Genomic DNA, 23338 nt, shown 5'->3' on the forward strand with positions numbered 1-23338 from the left:
TCTCTCTACTCACAGATACCCCATAAATATTTAGTACAGAGGACTTGGCACCTCATATGTGGGTGCTGACCTGACTTTTTACACTTTTGAAAATGGGTCATGCCTTTCTGGGTTTGTGGTGTGACTCAAATGGATGAGCAGCCGTGTGCCCGAATCAACAGGAATGACAAATGTATGCTCAGATGTTGGGTAACAAATGACTGGCCTAAATATGGTACTGAGAAGTGCGCACTGAGCTAGCAATGATCCCACTGATATAAAATTTCTTTGTGAGGGGGCTTGGCTACTCTCAATTCTGTCACCCCCATGGCTCCCATGGATTCCCTAGCATCTACTTTCCAAAGGGGATTTTGAGCTTATTTTAGCTTCTTCACAACTGATGTAAATTAAAATATTTATGGGCATGTAAAATTAAAAAAAAAACACTTAAATGTACATGTGGTCAGAGAGGTATCTAACATGGGCAGTGATGCTTAATGGATGGTATATATATATATATATATATATACACAATTTTTTTTTTTTTTTTGCCTTAAAATACAGTAGAATAATTCGTTCAGAAATGTTGAGGTCTGGGACATTCTGATCATTTAACTATTCTGGTTAATTAAGAATTTCTATCTGTATACCACTGGGGGATAGGAAGTTTTGATGAATTTAGAATGCATTGTGTTATCTAATCTGGAAATGGTACTGAAAATAATTTAATCTTTCTTTGATTACTCAGACTGAGGTCAGGATTATGGACAGTCCTAGGGTTTTTATTTTGAATATTGATATTCATTATCCTTACAGGATATTTATTATCCTGGGATGTGTATGTTTACTAGAGCTTTTCAGATGTTTATAGTTTTGAAAAATGTGATTTAGCTGTAGTTTTATTCAGTCCACTCACTTTATGACTTCATTCAATTCTCAGATATTTGGTTGAGCATCTACTATGCACCGTGTACTTGGGCCAGGCATTGAGGATACAAAGACAGATAGTCATGATGAAGAATAAGAAAATGAAAAAGATAACAGCTCTCTCAAAAGACACTTCAATAAACCTTAGGATTTAAGGTGAACTTATTAACCCACTTAATTCTCCTAGCAACACAGTAGGATAAGCAACATCGTCATCACAGGTGAGGCACAGAGGGTAAAGGTCAGTAAGGAGCGTGCTGAAGGTCCCACAGTTAGTGAGTGTCGGAGGTGGCCCCGAGTCCAGGCGGTGTGAGCTCCAGGATCTGAGCCCACCACCTGGGGCCCCTGCCAGAAGCAGGTAATGTTCTAGTGCAGGAGACGAACAACCGAGGTAACACAGACAGTGTGACGAACGCGCCTGTCACATTTTCGGCCATGCTTGGGAAGTCTCCCTGACGAGGGTGCTGCCGCCTATGCGGATTCTGGAGGACTAGGAAGGATGACTCTGGAGGACTGGGAAGGATGACCGTGGAGGAGTGGGAAGGATGACTCTGGAGGAGTGGGAAGGATGACCCCAGAGGAGTGGAAAGGATGACCCCCAGCAGTGGGAAGGATGACTCTGAAGGAGTGGGAAGGATGACTCCAGAGGAGTGGGAAGGATGACTCTGGAGGAGTGGGAAGGATGACCCCAGAGGAGTGGAAAGGATGACCCCAGAGGAGTAGAAAGGATGACCCCCAGCAGTGGGAAGGATGACTCTGAAGGAGTGGGGAGGATGACTCCAGAGGAGTGGGAAGGATGACCCTGAAGGAGTGGGGAGGATGACTCCAGAGGAGTGGGAAGGATGACCCTGAAGGAGTGGGGAGGATGACTCCAGAGGAGTGGGAAGGATGACCCTGAAGGAGTGGGGAGGATGACTCCAGAGGAGTGGGAAGGATGACTCTGGAAGAGAGGGGAGGATGACTTGGAGGAGTGGGAAAGGGAGGGGAGGTGCTGGATCAGCCCACAGACCGTGCCGTGAGTGTGCCCTCCTCAGAGCCTGGCCTGTTACGGGAGCTGTGAGGCCAGGCCTCTCTGGAACAGATGGTAATATTCAACATAACAAAGGCCTGATATGATATGGTGAAAAAAAATTTTTTTTCTAAGTTCTCAGCAACAAAAACATCCATGTGGGGTTAATCTCAATGCTCACAAGCCATAGCGTGATGTCATCTCCCTGTGTGACCCATGCTTTCTATAGACTCTTTCTTGATTTCCTAGAAAAAAGAATTAGTCAGAAAATGATGTAGCTCTTGAGTTGCATCTGTTTACATTCTTTTCAGAGGGCTTACAAATGACACCAGAAAAAAAAGGAAGCAAATCTCTCATTGCCCCAACTTTTGTCAGGGTCCTCTGGTCTGGTTAACGAGGCATGTGTAGGCAGCACTCGGGTGAATCTGTTGTTTTTGTTTCTGTCGGTACGGATCGAGTCATCTGGAAATGGAAATCAGCCAGAAACATGGACACTGAAGGGCATTGTCTGCCGTGAATCTTCTTGTTCTGGTACATCAGCTCTGGTCATTAGCATTCTTCCATTCCCATATTTCAACACTCCAACATCCCTATGATTGCTATTTGGACCATTTTTACAACTCAGAAATTCTTTCTCTCTGAAATGTCTTCTGACTGTTTGCAGAGAATACATAACACAAGAGCTTTCGCTGGTGTCTTAGCTTTGCCCTACCCTTACCCCATCCCTGCTCACCTTGGCCTGAGTGTCCAGGGTCCTCTCCCTGCACTTGTGAATACATCTGTCCAACTTTTATTTGCATGAACAGATGATAGTTTTGAGCCCATGTGGGGATAACTTTATTAACAGCATTATAATAATTCTTGTACAAACCTGCCTATTAATGCAGTTTTGAATGTGGTTACCTTTTGCGGTAAAATCTGTTTTTGCTGTTCCAGTTATAGTCCATTCTGGGTAAGCTGTCAGAAGTTTTGGTGTAGTCCTTCTAACTTTTACATAAGTCTCCACAATTCATCTTCTTTTCTTGAACTGGGCACATTTTAAAATGTGTGCTTTAGGAGGCTCGGTTTTCAGGAATAAATGTTGCACTTCAGAGTTGCCCAAGTACTTCTAAGCAGTGTCTCTATAGTTTGAAGGATACCTTTCATTTTTCCTTCGTAGTTTTTGACAATGCTTATTTTTTATCTTTGAAGATATAAAGGAAATAATTATGGAAGTGCTTATAAAAGCTACCATACATCTGCTAACTATAAAGGATATCAAAAACATCTCAGCAGTGATTGCTCTCCCTCTCTTGTTCTAACCATTTTTTCTGTGATGTGCTTTTAGGAATTCCAGAAGTGTACTTGGAAGGACCTTTCCAAACCTTCATCACTGTGGGGAGCAGTTGATAATGAGCTAGATCATCTGGAAAACTGACTTTACAAAAGGCTGAAAATGGGATAATTCTTGCTGTTCACTCACAGTTTAGCGTGTTTCTTTCCTTTTTCTATTCTTTTTCTATCTCAGAGTTGACTTAATTGTATGACTGTCATTTAAAAAATTTATTATTCACTCATTCCTTCACTTATTTTACTCAACAAGCTCAAAACTGAAAGTTTCAGTTTTCAAGAAAGTTTGTGTCTTTAGGGGGTAAAATCTAAGAAAGGGGTGAACATGGGTCTTTGCTGAATCCAGTCCTCCTGGAGAAGCAACAGCATAGTTTGTTCTTGTTAGGGGGTAAAGGACTGCTTGCTAGTTGATGAATTGACTGAATCTTATCTCAAAAGTTTGTTGTCGTTAAGTCGTGTCTGACTCTTTGCAACCCCATGAACTGCACTGCGCCAGGCTTCCCTGTCCTTCACTATCCCCCGGAATTTGCTCAGAATCATGCCCATTGAGTCATTGGTGCCATCCAACCATCTTAATCCATCTCAAAAATGAAAGGTAATTTCTCCTTCCTTTTTGCAGGTAAGAGCATAAGTTCTTTGTTTCCTTAAGGGCAGAAATTATACTTTTCTTTGGCAAATGGCATCTACTTCGTAAGTGTCGCTGGAATATTACATACAAATACATTTGTTCTGTTTTTCAGGTTTTGAAAAGGCTGGTGGTTTTTGAAAATTTAGTTACTATATTTTGGCTTTAGTTTTAGGATATCCTTGCATGGTGAATTTACGTAGCTGGTCATCAGCATTCCCAGAACAGCTTTATATTTACTACAATCATTTGTATTTACGGCCACTTGCAGCAACTCTGTGAGGTGATCAGAGGCTGGTCGTTACAGCCAGGCTGTGGAGGTGGCCCAGGGCCCCTGTGTGTTCCCCTGGGTCTTCCAGTGTCGGCGGGGTGGCTGGAGCTAGGGCTCTGAGAGCCTCTGAGCTGCTCCGCCTGCACTGTGTTCAGAGGGCCCCCAGCTCCCTTCCTCCCACCCCTTCCTTTCCTGAAGCAGCACAGTTCGTAAGAACAGAGCAAAGATCAGACAATGGGCGCTGGAGAAGGGTCTTTGGCTTTTACACAGGGATTTCTTGTTGAGGGAGTTTGTCCCAATGCCCCCTCCTGCCCCCAGAATCTTGTTCAAACTGCTGAAACTTTCAACATCACTGATGAAAAAGTGTGATACTCAGTTTGGCAGTAGGGATGTTGTGACCATTCTGTGCTCAGTTAGAAGAAAAACATTTAAGGGGGGGTTCAAAAAATACTATAGACATGCATACATACTTATTATATTATATGTTTGTTGTTCTGATGTAGGAAAAGATGATTGTAGTGTGAGTGTAAGGGTGTTTGTAAATTTTTATTTAGGATCTAGGGGCCAAACTACCTAGACTTCACACTTGAGTTTTTCCCCAACTTTAACCTGTCCTAATATAGAGGGTGAGGATCACAGGTTGACATCTAGAAGAGCTGAGATAATAACTTCGTGTTATTGCAAAGGCAGGTGGCTGGGAGGAAGGAAGATTTTAAGCTGATAAACTCAGGCCCGGCACTGTTGCGGTCTAGGACCTGGCAGTCTCATAGCTAGGGCCATGCATCTTTCTCGATGGTTCCAGAAGAGTTGCCCCAGTGCAGGAAGGTGTGGCTTACTGCATATGTACACCAGGCATCATTGGGAGCCTGAAGCAGCCATGATAACCAAGTGTACAGAGTGCTTCCCACTTGCCCAACACTTCGCGTGCATTTTTTCGTTTAATCCTTATCACATTCCCAGGTTATAGACACTGGAACTATTCCCATTTTCCAGATGAACACTGGAATAGGCTTACAGAGGTGGAATAACTCTGAGAAATTTTTGATGCTGAAAAGAAATTTCTATTTAAAAGACTGTAACAGGCCAAAAAAAAAGTCTTAAATTCGTGCACTAAAGTCAGTTAATTGGTAATGGCCATCTCTGTTGGGGAGGGTGGGAAGACCATACCCAGGCCCAGTGGGAAAGGCTGCTATGGTGAATTTATGTGGGTTGGGGTGGAGGGAGGGGACCATGGTACGAAGGCTGTGTTTACCTGACCCAGAGATGGAACCCAGTTTATCTGCATTGCAGTCAGTTTCTTTACCATCTGAACCACCGGGGAAGCCCTGTGTATGGCAGGCCCTGTTAGAACCATATTGCAAGAAGAGCTTTAGAGTTCAGGTAGATATAATCTTTGCAGTTTCTCAAAGAGGAAATTGCATCCTGACCTGGGGAATTTTCACTCATCTGGTAAACCTTTGGGACAGCTATGTTTAGAATCCAGGTCTCCTGGCTCCTAGTCCTGTGTGCCTTTTGCCCTGTGGATAAATCCAAAACAGCCCTTTGAGAGAGGATGTAGATGAGAGGAGGTGATTCTCAAGCATTCCTGCACTTTAAAAATGGCTTCAGAGTAAAAAGCTCTCAGCCAGATTCTCTCAGCATTAGAAAGCCTCTGCAGGAAATTGGATTAATTTTTGCAGACTTCAGGATATCAGACTCTTAACACTTTGGAAAGGATTCACCACAGAGCTCCCTGGGGACATCAAGCAGTTTGGCTGTATGTTTACAGAGAATCGACTCTGGACACAGAGGAGAGAGTGTGAAACTTGTTCCCTAAGACCAAGGTGGCTTACAGAGAGATGTGGATAGGAGTTGAGAAGCAAACTCAGTAGGCCTTTGCTCCACTGAGCGGTGGAACCAGTGGAGATGTGACCGATATTCTATAAGCCTTGAGCTTTGCTTTAGTTTTCTGAAGCAGGGGCCCTTCATGGGCTGCATGGATGTGCCTGGCGGTCATCACACAGAACTTCCCACTAGTAAGTGAGACACTTACTGGTGTGATTGCCACCTCCTTTGTTGGCCTCACTCAGTGGCTGCTCCCCCAACTATGGACTCTTCATTTTCCAGGCTAATCCTTGGGTACTATTATCATCCCTATATTTTTAACAGCCACAGCGGAGAACTGGTCTCATACTCCATGGATGGAGCGGTCCCCAACATATAACCAGCTGTCGGATGCAGCAGGATCTTGAGAATAGACTACATTGTTGAAAGTTTATAACAATGAACTTCTAGTTGTCCTTTTGATGATTGTATTAGTCAAGTGTGAGATATCTTAGCTAATGGTCTTTGCTTCAAATCATATGCTGTGAATGCACTGACTTCTCTTAGAGTCAGAGCACCTTGCCTTCTGGGCTTTTTCTTGGTCTACTCTCATCTCATTTATCTGTTAAAATGATGAAATGAGCTCATTTGAGTATCTAGTAGAATCATCATATGATACATTTTTCTAAAACTACACTAATTTTGATATCTGTTATTGTATACCAGAGGCATCCTCTACACATGAGGATGACTGCTAAAGGTCCTACGGTCCTGTTGCAGCCAAGGTCTGTCACATTGCAGACCTAGGTAGATAAGTTTCCTCCTCTTCCCTTGCTTGTCCTTGGCCCAGTGAGAAGTCTGGCTCAGCAGGGAGCCCCAAGGGAGCTGTGCCCTGAACGTTCATACAGCCTGTTCTGCTACCTCTCTACCCATGCACCTCAATGTGAGTGTGGGAATATGCAAGCATCAGGGACACTAAGGCAGGCACTGTCTTCCTTTTGTATGTACCGATGGATAAATGGACAATTTGAGCAACATAATAAATAAAATGCATGCAGATTGTATGGCTGCAAAGAAAGCAACTTCTAGTTCCAGAAATCACGGGGGACCAATAGGAGGCCTGTTCTTTGCAGAGGAGCAACAGTTCAGTTCAGTTCATTCACTCAGTCATGTCCTACTCTTTACAACCCCATGAACCACAGCATGCCAGGCCTCCCTGTCCATTACCAACTCCCAGAGTCCACCCAAACCAATGTCCATTGAGTCAGTGATGCCATCCAACCATCTCATCCTCTGCCATCCCCTTCTCCTCCTGCCCTCAATCTTTCCCAGCATCAGGGTCTTTTCAAATGAGTCAGCTCTTCGCATCAGATGGCCAAAGTATTGGAGTTTCAGCTTCAAAATCAGTCCTTCCAATGAACACCCAGGACTGATCTCCTTTAGGATGGAGATCAGTGGAGAAATAACTCCAGAAAGAATGAAGGGATGCAGCCAAAGCAAAAACAACACCCAGCTGTGGATGTGACTGGTGATAGAAGCAAGGTTTGATGCTGTAAAGAGCAATATTGCATAGGAACCTGGAATGTTAGGTCCATGAATCAAGGCAAATTGGAAGTGGTCAAAGAGGAGATGGCAAGAGCGAACATTGACATTCTAGGAATCAGTGAACTAAGATGGACTGGAATGGGTGAATTTAACTCAGATGACCATTATGTCTACTACTGTGGGCAAGAATCCCTTAGAAGAAATGGAGTAGCCATCATAGTCAACAAAAGAGTCTGAAATGCAGTACTTGGATGCAATCTCAAAAACGACAGAATGATCTCTGTTTGTTTCCAAGGCAAACCATTCAATATCACGGTAATCCAAGTCTATGCCCCAACCAGTAACACTGAAGAAGCTGAAGTTGAACAGTTCTATGAGGACCTATGAGATCTTCTAGAAGTAACACCCCCAAAAGATGTCTTTTTCATTATAGGGAACTGGAATGCAAAAGTAGGAAGTCAAGAAACACCTGGAGTAACAGGCATATTTGGCCTTGGAGTACGGAATGAAGCAGGGCAAAGGCTAATAGAGTTTTGTCAAGAAAACGCACTGGTCATAGCAAACACCCTCTTCCAACAACACAAAGGAAGGCTCTACACATGGACATCACTAGATGGTCAACACCGAAATCAGATTGATTATATTCTTTGCAGCCAAAGATGGAGAAGCTCTATACAGTCAGCAAAAACAAGACCGGGAGCTGACTGTGGCTCAGATCATGAACTCCTTATTGCCAAATTCAGACTGAAATTGAAGAAAGTGGAGAAAACCACTAGACCATTCAGGTATGACCTAAATCAAATCCTTTATGACTATAAAGTGGAAGTGAGAAATAGATTTAAGGGACTAGATCTGATAGACAGCGTGCCTGAAGAGCTATGGACGGAGGTTCGTGACACTGTACAGGAAACAGGAATCAAAACCATCCCCAAGAAAAGCAACAACTCTCATCAAAGCACAGTTTGTTTCTTTGAAACTGTGAAGTCGTTTTAAAAATGTGGACAGAATTATTAGTCATGTGGAACCCCAAATCCCCTGATGTTCACTGCACTGCCTTGAATATAGCACAAATGCATGTGCTGGTGTAGTGACCTTCCGCATATAATGAAGTTGTTCTGTGGGCCAAGAAAAAATTAGTTCACTCGATAGGGCCCTGTGCATTCCCTGATTCACATCTGCGTTGATCTGGACAATGGGACTTGGCAGGAAAGCAAATCTCACCCAGGGTAGGACCATGTGCCCTTTCTCTCACCCGTCAGTCCTTGGGTTCACTATTGTATTTTCACACTTAGGGAACCACAGCCTTCTTCATAGAAGGCTACAAATCATTCCAAGCATTGTGAAATTGTTGCGGGAATGCACCAGGAATATTGAACAGGAAAGGTTTTTCAGTGTTTCTCTGGGAAAACCTTAGCAGTTAGAGATTGAGAAGTGCTTTGGGTGGACCAGAGACTGGAATAGAGTGTCTTCAGAAATCAGCCAGCCCAGACTGCTCATGGACACACAGGAAATGGGGACCCAGAGAGGTGAAATCATCTGCCAAGTTTACCCAGTTAGCAGCAACGCCTGGACTAGAGTCCAAGTTTTCTCTTCTTTCTTTCTCTGTGATTCACCACTTATTAATATATTTTATTGGAGAATAAACGCGTCACAGGATTGAGCTGGTTTCTGCTGGACAGCAGTGTGAATCAGCTTGCTCTCACTCACGCTCTCTCTCTCTTGCTCTCTCTCTTTAACACACACACACACACACACACACACACACACACACACACACACACACACACACACACACACACACACACACACCCCTCCCTCCTGAGCATCCCTCGCACCTCCCCACCCCATGCTACCCTCTGAGTCAGCACACAGTACCAAGCTGAGGCACCTGTGCTATCTGGCGGCTGCCCACTAGCTGTTTATTTCACACATGGTGGTGTATACATGCCGATTCCAACTCCCAAGTCATCCCACCCTTTCCGCCCCCTCTGTGTCCACAAGTCCAGTCTCCATGCGTCTCCGTTCCTGCCCTGCAAATAGGTTTTCTAACTCTCAGTTCAAGGCTGTTTCTGCTACCTTTTCTCCCTCTGCCTCTCTCTCCCGACCAGTTTATCATTTAAGTTAAGAAGGAAAGAATCAGGGGGGTGTTTCTCAAAATATAATTTACAACCACCTGTCTGAATCACCGTGGATGCCTTTCAAATGCAGACTTCTGGGATTTATCCAGACCTTCCAAATAAAACTTGAGGCCTGGGTTTCTGCGTTTTCTACAGGCTCCTCAGTGGTCTCAGGCACATTCTGTGTGAGAACCACAGATCCAGGGGCTATACGCACGCAGGTGGCAGGAAATGAGTGCTAAATTTTAGCATCACTGGGTTTATCCTGAATACGACCATTCATCCTTGCTTGCTGTTCTTAGCGTCAGTCATGGAGTGACCTGAACAGGGCTGATGATGGTTCGCAGAGGACCTGCATTAGCTTTCCTGTGTCTGTCATGTCTGCTCTGAGCATAAATATAGCTGTTAATATTAGCTCTTTTTTTTCCCACCTGGCAATATTTATCTGCTGTATATTGCTCTGCTGTGCTTGAGGGAAGGTAAATGAATGCTTTGCATGTATCCTCAAATATTCAGGCCCACTCCAGCCTCTGCTGAATCATAGTCCTTGGCCTCAGAATGTCTCACAGTGAGTCCATAAATAGTTCAGTCAGAGTCCCAATTACCTCTGCACGCAGGTAATTATTACTTCTGCCATTTAAGGGAAATTCCAGTCCATTGCTTATAGCAATAAATTTAAGACCATATTTGTTCTCTCTCCTGTTTCTATTCATAGCATAGATTTAAAATTTCATTTCGGTGGAGTTGGGCTTCCCAGGTGACGCAGTGGTAAAGAATCTGCCTGCCAACGCAGGAGATGTAGGAGAGGCAGTTTTGGTCCCTGGGTCAGGAAGATCCCCTGGAGGAGGAAATGACAGCCCACTCCAGTGTTCTTGCCTGGGAAATCCCATGAACAGAGGAGCCTGGTGGGCTACAGACCATGGGGTCACAGAGTCTGACACAACCATGCACGCATGCACATTCTGTGGGGTTCCAACTCTGAATGGCCTTTCAGTATGAATTTGGTTATTAGTAAATAAGATAATACCGTTATCTCCTTTTTGTCCCCTCAGCTACTAAGAGACTTCAAAACAACCAACCAAACAAACAAAACCCTTCACAGACCTTCCCTGTGCCTTGGGGAGAGTCCCCATGCCACGGTGGATGAGTGACCAGGCAGTTCTGTGGGGAGAGTCCCCATGCCACGGTGGATGAGTGACTGGGCAGCTCTGTGGGGAGAGTCCCCATGCCACTGTGGATGAGTGACTGGGCAGCTCTGTGGGGAGAGTCCCCATGCCACTGTGGATGAGTGACTGGGCACTTCTGTGGGGAGAGTCCCCATGCCACGGTGGATGACTGGGCACTTCTGTGGGGAGAGTCCCCATGCCACGGTGGATGAGTGACTGGGCATTTCTGTGGGGAGAGTCCCCATGCCACGGTGGATGAGTGACTGGGCAGTTCTGTGGGGAGAGTCCCCATGCCATGGTGGATGATACCTGGGCAGTTCTGTGGGGAGAGTCCCCATGCCACGGTGGATGAGTGACTGGGCACTTCTGTGGGGAGAGTCCCCATGCCACGGTGGATGAGTGACTGGGCAGCTCTGTGGGGAGAGTCCCCATGCCATGGTGGATGAGTGACTGGGCAGCTCTGTGGGGAGAGTCCCCCTGCCACGGTGGATGAGTGACTGGGCAGCTCTGTGGGGAGAGTCCCCATGCCACAGTGGATGAGTGACTGGGCAGCTCTGTGGGGAGAGTCCCCCTGCCACGGTGGATGAGTGACTGGGCAGTTCTGTGGGGAGAGTCCCCATGCCACGGTGGATGAGTGACTGGGCAGCTCTGTGGGGAGAGTCCCCATGCCACGGTGGATGAATGACTGGGCAGCTCTGTGGGGAGAGTCCCCATGCCACGGTGGATGAGTGACTGGGCAGCTCTGTGGGGAGAGTCCCCCTGCCACGGTGGATGAGTGACTGGGCAGTTCTGTGGGGAGAGTCCCCATGCCACGGTGGATGAGTGACTGGGCAGTTCTGTGGGGAGAGTCCCCATGCCACGGTGGATGAGTGACTGGGCAGCCCTGTGGGGAGAGTCCCCATGCCATGGTGGATGAGTGACTGGGCAGCCCTGTGGGGAGAGTCCCCATGCCATGGTGAATGATACCTGGGCAGTTCTGTGGGGAGAGTCCCCATGCCACAGTGGATGAGTGACTGGGCAGTTCTGTGGGAGGACTGAGCTGCTCTGGAGGAGTGTGAGCTGGTGGCAGTCTCATCCGGGACTTTAACAGGTTTCACGGTGTGTTTTGCAGCATGCTCTTTCTGACAAGGCGTGTGTGAAAGCCTTTGACCCAAAGACAACCTGCTTGCAGGAATGCCTTATCACCACCTTCCAGGAAGCCTACTTTGTTTCAGAAAGTTTTGAAGAAGCCAAAGAAAAGATGAGGTAAATTTCTTGTGCTTCCATCTGGAGAACGTGACTTTTTATTTTGCTGGCTCTGTTCCTTCCTTATATCTGTCTCTTGAACCTGTGAGGGTTGATCCCATGTTCTTCTCTGTTCTGTTTATTTTGCAGAGACTTCGCAAAGTCAATTACCCGTCCCTTCTCAGTCTACTTCAATCCCTACACTCAGAGTATTGAAATTCTGAAAGACACCAGGAGTATTGAGAATGTGGTGCAGGACCTCCGCAGCGACTTGAACACTGTGTGTGATGCCTTGAACAAAATGAACCAGTATCTGGGGATTTGATGCCTGGGACCCGTGTCACTGCCAGCATGATGTTTTGGGGGCTTAACAACAATTCAGTGTCATATAACACCAATAGCTTTCTGTGTCATGGCTTGGCTAGTAAGCACGCAGTTCTGTGTATTCCTACCTACTTGTAACTTACTGTGATAATGTGTGAAACACCATAAAGAGCCCAATGGCAGAGAGCCACTCATTGTATGAAGCAGGTTTAAATGTCTTAAATAAATTTGACGTTCCAGCTTAGTGTCCTTAGCCAAACTGCAGCTGTTGAAAATTGGTAACAAATAGCCCTCTCTGACTCTAGCTTGTGACCTTTCCTTTCTCAGATCCCAGCCTTTCCTTTGTGTTCATTAGATACAGTGAAAATATCAGTGAGACTGTTTATTTTCTCCAGTGTGTTTTCACAGCGCTATTTGAGATAAACCCAGAATTGTATGAAACTTCTTATCACATTACTAAAAGATTCAGTATTCTCTTTCAAAAGTGGATAGTGAACACACTAGTTGGAATGGTTTTCAGGATGATTATTTATACAATGTAAGAAAAGTGAACTTTTCACACATAGAATATGTAGGTTGCATTGACCTTGTGGAGACTGAGTTGTGGCAAGCTTCCCAAAGTATTTTGGAAGAAAATCCTTCCAGGGTGGACATTAGGAAAGCCTAAACAGTAGAGAATACATCTTGGGACTGTGAATTTTATGCTGGAATAATGTGACTATTCTGCTCAGGTGTTTAACCCATTTCTCTTGGAGAATAATAATTTTCATGGAGCTTTGATTTCTGGTGTAGAAACTGAGTCACAGAGAGTTAAGTGATTTGCTCAGAGTAGCACAGTTAGCGGTGCATCAGTGTGAACAGCCCTTCACATCTCACTTTTGGATTGCTAAGACATTCAGCTTGGTGTATGTGTGTAATTTATGATGTGTAGTCACAGAAGGGAAAGTAATGCTTATCAGAACTAATGTTATCAGTAAATAGGACTTGGTTTGTGATCAAGGGTTGACAGCAGTTCAGATGTTTCCCCTCACAACCCCAAACCAAGCTAGGTCTCTGGGAGTCCGGCCACTTGTCCAAAGTTTGGGCAAATTTAGGTCAATGGTAGTGATGTAGCCCAGGAAGGAAATCTAGGGAAGAGGGGATGTGTGTACACAGAGCCGAGTCACTGCTGTATCGCAGTGATTGATAGAACATGGCAAAGCGACCGCCCTCCAGCAGCGGGAAGGGAACGCTGCGCTGCAGGCCTCAGTCATCCCTTGCTTATAGTCAGGTGATCAAGTGAACAAATAACTACTGAATGGGTGAATGCGTTTTAGCTTCTGATTCCCTTAACAAATGCAATCATCGTTCCTCTAGTCTGCTTTAGTAGCACAGAATACTGGGTTGGGGAAAGAGAGGATGAGAAAAAGGAGAGAAGAGTAAGATGACAGAATAACTTTTAAGTTAGCAATTCTAAAATATTTACTTCCAAGGATTTTCTTTAAATAGGAAATTGCATAAAATTTCAAACTAACTCATAGTGTTGCATGGCCTGTTACAAGTCAGAAATTTTGGGACTAAATATATTCAGGAAGAATATGAGAAAATTAAAATATACATCAGAGTGAGGTAAAATTACAATGAGAAATCAGACATTTGACTCTTGGTTATCCTGATGATTGAGGCTCTTTCATTTTTGAAGGATTCTCAAAACAATGGAGTTTTTTTTTTCCCATTTATTTTTATTAGTTGGAGGCTAATTACTTTACAATATTGTAGTGGTTTTTGCCATACATTGACATGAATCAGCCATGGATTTACATGTGTTCCCCATCCTGAACCCCCCTCCCACCTCCCTCCCCATCCCATCCCTCTGGGTCATCCCAGTGCACCAGCCCCGAGCACTTGTCTCATGCATCCAACCTGGACTGGCGATCTGTTTCACACTTGATAATATACATGTTTCGATGCTGTCCTCTCAGATCTGAGAATGGAGTTTTTGAGAAGGGATTTGATGGTTAGAATGTTAGAATCATGCAGTTTAAATGCTGTTTGAGCTGAAAGAGTAGTGCCTTGAAAAATTATCAGTGGTAGAGAAATGATGAACATGCTGGACCCAAATAAAAGGATCTGAAATGATCAAGTAGTTGTAAATTCCAATCATTTTCTAAATCCATAAAGACCTAATTTCTTACATCTTGCTTTGCTAGATCTAGATGACCCTGAATAATTATTTATAAATACTAATCTGGAATGATAACCCAGAACAATGAATCCAGAAATTTCCCATAAACAGTTAAGAGAGACTAGGAACAGTAAGAAATTTCCAGAACTGGTTGCTGAATTTTCTCGAAGGAGAAAATTGGCTAAGAAACTCTTCATGTCTGCTTTTTCTGTTGTTCCCATAATTTGGTGTTGCTTTAGATAATATTTTACCTTTTGCAGCAACAGGGATGACTTGGAGGGCATTATGTTAAGTGAAATAACCCAGCCAGAGAAAAACAAATACTGTATGATATCACTTATACATGAAATAAGAAAATACAACCAACTAGTAGATATGACAGAAAAGAAGCAGAGTCACAGAGAGAGCAAAACAGTGGTTACCAGGGGAGGGAGGGGAAGACGGGTAGGGCAGGAGAGGGCTGGAGGGTTAAGAGGTACAGAGCAATAAGTATAAGATAAGCTGCAAGGATATACTGGACAACATGGGGAGTATAGCCAACATTTTATATTATCTATAAAGGGAGCATAGCCTTTAAAAATTCTGAATACTATACACCTATACTTATGTTACAGTCACTGTAATTCAGTAAAAAAGGAAAAAACCCAAAAGCAGTCATCAAGCTTTTCCCTTCTAACCCCAGTGAAAGCAGAGTTTCTTAATGTACTTAAGAATGTACTGTTAAATGTACTGAAGGAAGAATTGTACTTAATTATAGACAAACTCCCTCAACAAAAATAACAGTTGATCTGTCTTCTGACTGGCTATAGTGGCATCCTCAGTTTTCTTACATGGGTAAAAATCTATGTGTTTCAAAAATAGAAGAGTTGCAAAGGCTTTCACACATGCTTATAGAGGTATCATACAAGGAGGAGGGATTACTTGATTCTTTTTAGATTTGTTATCCATTTGGAATAGCAGTAACCATGGTTCTCGCCATGTGAAACAATGGAATTGTGGTTTTCATTTGTTGTGAGCATTTAACATGCAAATGTCATTACAACTAATAGTGGGAAAAGTCCTATAAAGTTTAATAGCCATCAGAGGAGAAGTGTTGGCAGAAAAAGTCCCCAAATGGAAACAGTACAACAAAATAATCACAGCCAGATTCTTGTCATATCTGATACCTGCTCAGTGCAACCGTTTGTCTCAATTATGCCTCCTGACTTAAAGCTAAATTAAATAGATCCAAGGGCAATTATAAATTTAAAGACACTTGCTCACTGTCATCTCACTGTGACTCGCTACTTTATTTTGGCTTTGCTGCTGTCTTCTGTAATCAGCTAATCAGATATCAGCCCAAGGTTCCTAGTAACACCAGATTTCTTATGTATCATCCTTTGCAAAAAACAGCTAGAATCTGATTAGTTCAGTTTTTCCTTAAAGCATTTTTGTCTGTTATGAGTTGGGGTCAGTCAACCAGTGTATTCCTGGATGATAAGTTTATTTGGCCTAATAAACTGGTTCATAAATTGCAGGGTTTTTTCAAAAAATATTTTTTAGCTGAAGGATAATTGCTTTACAAAATTTTGTTAGCTTCTGCCAAGTATCAGCATCAATCAGCCATAGGTATACATATGTCCCCTCCCTCTTGAACCTCTGTTCCATCTCCCTCCCCATAAATTGCTGGTTTTAAGAGTGGGTAACTGTGACCCAGGCTGGTTAAAAAATAATTTTTTTTTTTTTTACATTAGTGTTAAGGGTTGTGAAACGAGTGTCTGGCTTAGTCTCATTTATTTACTGTGTAATTTAGAAATGATGCTTTATGGGAATGATATATCTGTGCCTGTCTTGCTTGCACATGGTAAATGGGCCTGCACCTAATGAATGTAATGTATTGCAACATTTTCCAACATGAAAAGTTTGAAAATGAAAAACAGTGTGCTTTAACGTGAAAGCAAATAGAAATACAAAGTTTCATTTTCAAATGCAGTCATGGCTCACATCATCTCATTTTCTTCATTTGAGGAGGAAAACATTAACACAAGATGTAGTTGTCTTCTAATTCATTTGATCTAATTTTCAACTTCTAAAGAATCAAGCCCTGATGCTTACTCTCATGAACCTTGTCTTACTTATAATGAAAAAGAAAGCAGTCCAGAGTTTTCTAGTGTGTCTGAGTTTTTGTGTTTTTTTTTTCCTTCTTCAATTTCCAAAGACATTCTCTTATTGGGAAAATTATTCTTATGCAGATTGCCATTTTCTGGGAAGAGGCAAGGGAATTAATAGTGATATATTGCTCTTCTCATATTAGATTTGCACGTGTTCAAAATAAACCAGCTCTGAAACATGGAATGGTGAGTCTTTATAATTTCCCTCGTGGTCTCAAAATGTTCCGATATGGCTTAGACCATATCAAGGGTGTATCAGGCACTGTTCTTAACACTGAGTATATAGTGATGAATTAGGCAGAAGAGGTTTATGCCCACTTCAAACTTATATTCTAAGAGAGATATCAGCAAAAAACCAGATTGAGATCATGGCAAATTTTATGAAGAAAATAGTTGGAGTGATGTGATACAGAGCAATGGAATGGGGAGGGAATAAGCCGGCCAGGGAAAGCATTTCTGAGCAGATGGCATTTGACTAAGAACCATGGGATAAGTAGAAGCCAGGCATGAAGAGAGCCATGGAAAGAGTGTCCTCTGAAAGAGGGAACAGTAAGATCATAGGCAGAAATGGATGTGTTCATGGAAGACAGATTGCCAGTGGGCTGGAGAGGAAGGATAGAATGACAGCCTGGGAAGCAAGGATGAGATAATACAGGTTCCAGAGGGGGCGGGGTGGGCTCTCAATGCAGTGGAGTCACTGGAGGGTTGTAAACAAGATCTGAGTTACATTTTGAAAGGTGACTCAGGCTGCTGTGTGGAAATGAATTGTCGGGGGATTGGAGAGTGCTGGAAAACCAATTAGGAGACCATTGCAATACTGAGACTCTAAAAAAATCAATATCTTACTGGGTCATGGTGGACATCATTAAAAATAGTTATAATTAAATAAGTTACTAAGTGACTCAGAACTGTCAAATGAAATACCAGGGGAAGCCGAATAACCTGTACCTGGGTGGATTATCATCTGACTGGAGAAGCAGACATCCAATGACATCCTGTGTCTTATGCAAATAATTAACGCTTCCTTTAACAAAGTATCACCTCATGTTTAATTTTCCCTGGACAGCTTTTAAGGGTAAGAAAGCAGACTGGAGAGCAAACACTTTTTTTTTTTCCCCTAGAGACTCATAGTCACTGCATAAGCAGAAATGAAGTAAGGAATGGGGGTTACTGGTGAATGCTGGTGCTGATATATAGGGTAATTCAGGACAAAAAAGCACCCTCACCTCCGGGCAAACGGAAATAGTCGTATTCACTGTCCCCCTGGTCATTTCTATAGGAGTAGGTCATATAGATGCAAGGGAGTTAATTAAGTCTACTTCCACGCTTCTCACTGCTGTCCATCTTCAACAGGTATCTGAGATACCAGGCAAGGCTCACTTGCTGAGCTGTCTTCCTCTCTCTAGGAAGGATGGGTCTGGTGCAGCAGCTGAAAGGATGTTTCCTTCTTTGGGAGGATTGTAGTGAGCCTGGTGTTCAGCCCAAGGGCATCTGTGGTGATGGTGCAAGCAAACAGCTTTCTCATAATCCAGTCTGGATAGAGTTTTTATAACTAACAACAGAACGATCTGACAGATGCGGGCAGGGTAATTTGAAAACTAGTGGCAAAAGAAATCAAGTTCATTTTCTGTCAAAATCAAATCTTTAAAAAAAGATGCAAAGCTAACCCTCATTTTGTAGGTTGAGAAAGTTAATATTAATTATAGGAAGGGTGTAAGACTTTCCTGATGTCTCCTTTGCTCCTTCCAGTTCTCTTACAGTCTGCTTACTTTTTTAGTATGTTAATTTTCATGGAACTTGCTAGAATTTTCATGGAACTTGCTGATTCAGTACGTCTATTATTCCCAAAGGTTTGCAAACCACTGAACACATCTAATGTACAGCTTGCCCAATTTTAGTGAACAACTAACTTCACAGACATTAATGAGGCCAATTATCGGCAAGTGAATTTGAAGTGAAGAGCACAGGTTTGCCACAATAGCACTTATTTGTTTATTGGGATTGATTGAAGCAAACGTCTTTTTGATCATTACATCTGATTGATCACTGAACGTGGCATTATGAGAGAATGAGGTTCCTAAATCAGATAGTTACTTGGAAGAAAAATCTCTACCTTGCAAGGGCAGAACATGTCCCCTATCCATTTCATTGTGAAAGCATAGCCATTAAGTTGGAATAGATTCTAATTAGCCTCCTTACAAATCTCTAAAACTTTTTGGTCTTGCCTGTTGAGCAGAACTTAAAAGAAGCCTAAATTCCTCCCTTGCCCACATATAGTCAGTATCAAAGAAAATAACTTGCAGGTTAATCCTTACTGCTGAAAACGAGTGCAGACATAGCAATCCTGATTTGAAGTGGCATTGGAAAGCATACTTTGATTCACCCAGCCAGGTGATTACTGCAAGTACAGATCATCAGCAGGGCTCAGTCCAGCACATTTGAATTGGTGATCAGCTGACAGCTAATTGCCAGAGTGAGTGTGCCTCTTGAGCTTCTGCCTGGGAACAGAGGGGAAAAATCACCATGACTCCTACCCAGTCTGGATGGAGGTATTTTTCCCACGTTGGAAATATGTCTTGGAGGATGGTTGTCACTGATGCTTACAGTGCCGGCTGTTGTTTGCCCAGCATCTACACCTTTTTCTGGTCCAATAACTACACCCCCAATTTTCTTTTGTGAATACACTCCTACTTTCAATCTATACCTGGGGTGAGGCTGACTCTCCCTCCCAGTTCCAAGGGTTGGGCTTCTGACCAAGGCTTCGATGAGATGTTTTATCTCCCTGCCCTAAATGACTTGTGCAAGGCTTGGCCACGTTCTGAGCTGGGCCGAAGAAGGTCAACACCTGGACTCTTCTGGAACCACCGAGCAGAGAGGTGTGGTTGGAAAGTGGTAGCGTGTGAGTCTGGAGCTTTCAGGGGGGCTTCTGTAGAGGGAATGCGGGGCCAAGAGTAAGAGGTGGGACAGCGTCTCAGTGTCAGACTCATGGATGTGCCCGGCTGACGCCCCATGTATCTTTGGATTTTCCGTGTCTGGGAGCTAATGCATGCTTCCCCCTTCCCCACTGTCGTTTTCTTTTACTGTCATCAGCACCAAAAAAGTGCTGGTACCCAGGATAAAAGCACAAGAGGAGAGGCAGGAGATTTTACATTTGCTTTTTTTTTCTTCACATTTTTCCTCTTGGCTTTAGCAATTTCAGCTTCTTGAAGAAGTACTATTTATTTCCTCTTGGCTTAGTCTTTGCCGTAGAAATTCAGGATGCCTGACCTCTTTACCCTCCTCTAATGCTGGTAATGGCACAGCTTCTTCTGGTGAGATGTGGCCAGCATAACTGCTCAATAGAAAGGTTTAACTGGGTTCAAGGAGACTGAGACAAGCTCTAGGCCACTGATTTCATCCTTGGGAAAAGAATATCAAAGCAAATTAAACTGAAGATAACTAGATAAAGCCTTTTCTGTTCCAGCTTTTTACTGAGACTAGTATTAGGAGGATCTGATTTTCATTAGAATTGGGCTCTTTGAAACAAAAATTCTCTCTCAGACTCTAGCAAAGAACCCAGGCTTTGAAATCAGGTAAATGGAGATAGTTCAGTTCAGTTCAGTCGCTCAGCCGTGTCTGACTCTTTGCAACCCCATGGACTGCAGCACGCCAGGCCTCCCTGTCCATCACGAACTCCCAGAGTTTACTCAAATTTATGTTCATTGAGTCAGTGATGCCATCCAACCATCTCATGCTCTGTTGTCCCCTTCTCCTCCTGCCTTCAATCTTTCCTCGAGTCAGAGTCTTTTCAAATAAGTCAGCTCTTCACAGAGGTACAAATGCTCATTTTTCTACTTACAAGCCAGGGGATGTTTACAGACTTACTGGAGACATTTTCTGAGCTTAGGAGTTTAGTTTTCTGTAAAATGGGAATAAAAATACTTCATTTATATACTTATCATGAAAATTAAATATTATACATGCCTAACCGTAAAAATTACTTAGCAAACGTTAATTTCCTTCTCTTCCTGTTTTTAAATGCCCTTAACCATCCCCAGCTTTCCCCACACTTTTAAATGATAAAAATATTTGTACCTTAATGGCCCAAAGAGGTATTACACCATTGTTATGGGCCATTGTTTTTATTTCCATGACTTTTCGTGCTTGCATTTGACCAGGCTTTAGTAGAACTAATTGCATCTCACTGAGATGTGAATCTGTAGGCTTGTGGTCAATGATAGTCTTAAATCATTACCTAGAAATTCAAAGGCAATGGACACTAACTGATTCAGTGACCTCAGAGATGGTTTGCATTTCTCTCTGGACATCAAAATTTATACCTATGAAATGGGAATAAAAATATAAAACCTTGTTCAAATTAATGAAACAATATAAAGGTTGGAGTTTCCTGGAAGAACGAAACTGAGCAAATCAAGGTATTATTCATAGTTCATTGAATTGTGGCAAGTTGACTCGGAGCCATTCTGCCACTGTCTATCTCAGAAACACAGAAATAGGAGGCAGAGTGGTTGGTGGGTGTACATTCCAGTCATCATCCAGCTACTAAAAGGCAGGCCCAGCCAACCTGCTCTCGTGTCAGAGGTACTGCACTCCCAAGGCTCCCTTTCAGAGAGCAATTGAGCTTACGGTTGTCTCTGATGAAAATAAAGCCCTGGTCAGAGGGAACAATTTCATGCAGAATATAAATGCATTTTATTTGCAGAGCAGGAAAGAGAAGTGCTAAGTGAAAATAGGAAATTGGAATATTATGTGTTGGGAGAGCAATTCCTTTCATCCTTGCAGCTAATGGACTGAACAAAAAGTGCACAATTTGTTTCATGTGGTAATTCACTAACTAACTGACGAGGTTTCCATTTCTGAGTCCCTTTCCACATTCAGCTGCTGGTTTGATAGTGCAGGAATACAATTATCTGCCTATCTATTGCACTGCATAAACAGGGAGGTTGGAACACACGTGAGGAATAACCGCAACTGATTAAGTCCTTCCTGTTAAAGGCTATATGGAGTATCTCCTGCTTGCCTTAAACTAGCCATCTGTTTCCTTTGTGATGTTCTCTTCCCTGGAGAATCCACTTTTAGAGAAATATTCTAATATGGGAAGGAGAACAGTAGTTGGGTTCAGTTTTACTTTTTTTCTTGCCTCCTTTTTGTCTTTTTTGTAAATTGAGCAACCTTGAATGGAGGGCTGGTTCTAATCACCAGCCTAGAAACAAGGATCAGACACCCTCGAGTCGTGACTGACACACACAGGAGCTGTATTACATAGGGGTGTTAGTCCCTCAGTCATGTCCAACTCTTTGTGACCCCATGGACTGTAGCCCACCAGGCTCCTCTGTCCATGGATTTCTCCAGGCAAGAATACTGGAGTGGGTTGCCATTTCCTTCTCCAGAGGATCTTCCCAGCCCAGGGATCGAACCCTGTTCTCCCGCATTGCGGGCAGACTGTTTACCAGCTGAGCCACCGGGGAAGCCCAAAACTCATGACAGCTCAGTGGTAAAGAATCTTCCTGCAGTGCAGGAAATGCAGGAGATGTGGGTTTGATCCCTGGGCTGGGCTGGACTGGGGAGATCCCATGGAGGTGGAAAGGCAATCCACTCCAGTATTCCTGTCTGAAAAAACTCCATGGACAGAGGTGCCTGGTGGGCTACAGTCCGTGGGAACACAGCTGAAGGACTGAGCGCAAGCACGGGCATGAACCCATGGCAGGGGTGTAGGAGCTTTCAGAAGAGATTGGAGCCCATCACCTGAAGGACTTCCAGATGTTTCTGCCGTCACCGCTGGCTTCTCTGCACATCTGTTCATCCTACTCTCTGGGACTCTGTTTTACTCTTCCCCTTTCTCTGCAGATGGGATTTATCTACGTACCCATCTGCATGGTGGATATATGGTTGGCTCTAAAACTCCCGAGTTTTATATCTTATAGCTTTAGCCAAAGACAGACTCACTGCCTCTGAGTTGAAATTTCAAACTTTTGGGAAAGAGAAGCTGATTGATCCAGTGTGGGTCAGCTGTTCATACCTGGTCCGACTGACTGAGGTCACAGTGGAAGGGAAAGGTGGTTTAAATACGGCTGCAGACTCCCTGTCTTGTGGGTGGGCAGGCAGTTTTGGGGAAAAATAGGTGGGCAGTGAAAGGTCACGCTGACCGCAGGCGGGAAAGCGCCAGCCGGAAAATGCTGACGGAGAAGCCCCCGCCCGAAAGTCCCAGATAAGACATCCACCAATCAACAGCCCGTTGCCAGGCGGAATGATGGACACGAAGGCGCCAAGACTCCGGCCAATCAAAAACTGACACGAGACCGAAAAGTCCAATCAGCACCCTAGAGCCCGATTCTAACCATATATGGAAAGGTCCCGCCACTTCCGCATCCACCAGGGTATATAAGTGTCGCCCCCTGCCCCTTTCCCGCGGGTTGCAGACTTTCGCTTTCCCCTCTGCTCGCCTATGGGAGGTCTGCCCGGGAGCAATTGCCCAATAAAGCCTCTAAACACTCCGGCGCTGTCTTCATCTTGCCGCCGCGTTCTTACAGGCAGAAATCCAAATGGTAGTCCAGACTACAACTGTCATCCTGTTTAAAGAAATCATCATGCTTATGGAGCTTGTCCTTGGATCCTAAATGCTCAGACTTGAGGTGGGCTTTTATCTACTGTGGTCCGTTTTTATCAGTTTTTTGTTTTTGGATTTGTTAACTTCCTGTTTCTTGT

General features: G+C 43.7%; 1 protein-coding gene across 1 annotated transcript in view; it reads left to right on the forward strand.

Annotated features, from left to right (window-relative positions):
* The window catches only part of TPH2 (tryptophan hydroxylase 2), a 95428-nt gene extending 83108 nt beyond the window's left edge, over positions 1 to 12320 (forward strand). Inside the window, exons 10-11 of the mRNA XM_065935467.1 lie at positions 11883 to 12016; positions 12146 to 12320. Of these exons, the coding sequence (XP_065791539.1) occupies positions 11883 to 12016; positions 12146 to 12320 (309 nt within the window). The remainder of the gene's footprint in view (positions 1 to 11882; positions 12017 to 12145) is intronic.
* Positions 12321 to 23338: the final 11018 nt, after the last annotated feature.

This window comes from Muntiacus reevesi, chromosome 4 (assembly GCF_963930625.1).
Source record: "Muntiacus reevesi chromosome 4, mMunRee1.1, whole genome shotgun sequence".
Classification (NCBI taxonomy): domain Eukaryota; kingdom Metazoa; phylum Chordata; class Mammalia; order Artiodactyla; family Cervidae; genus Muntiacus; species Muntiacus reevesi.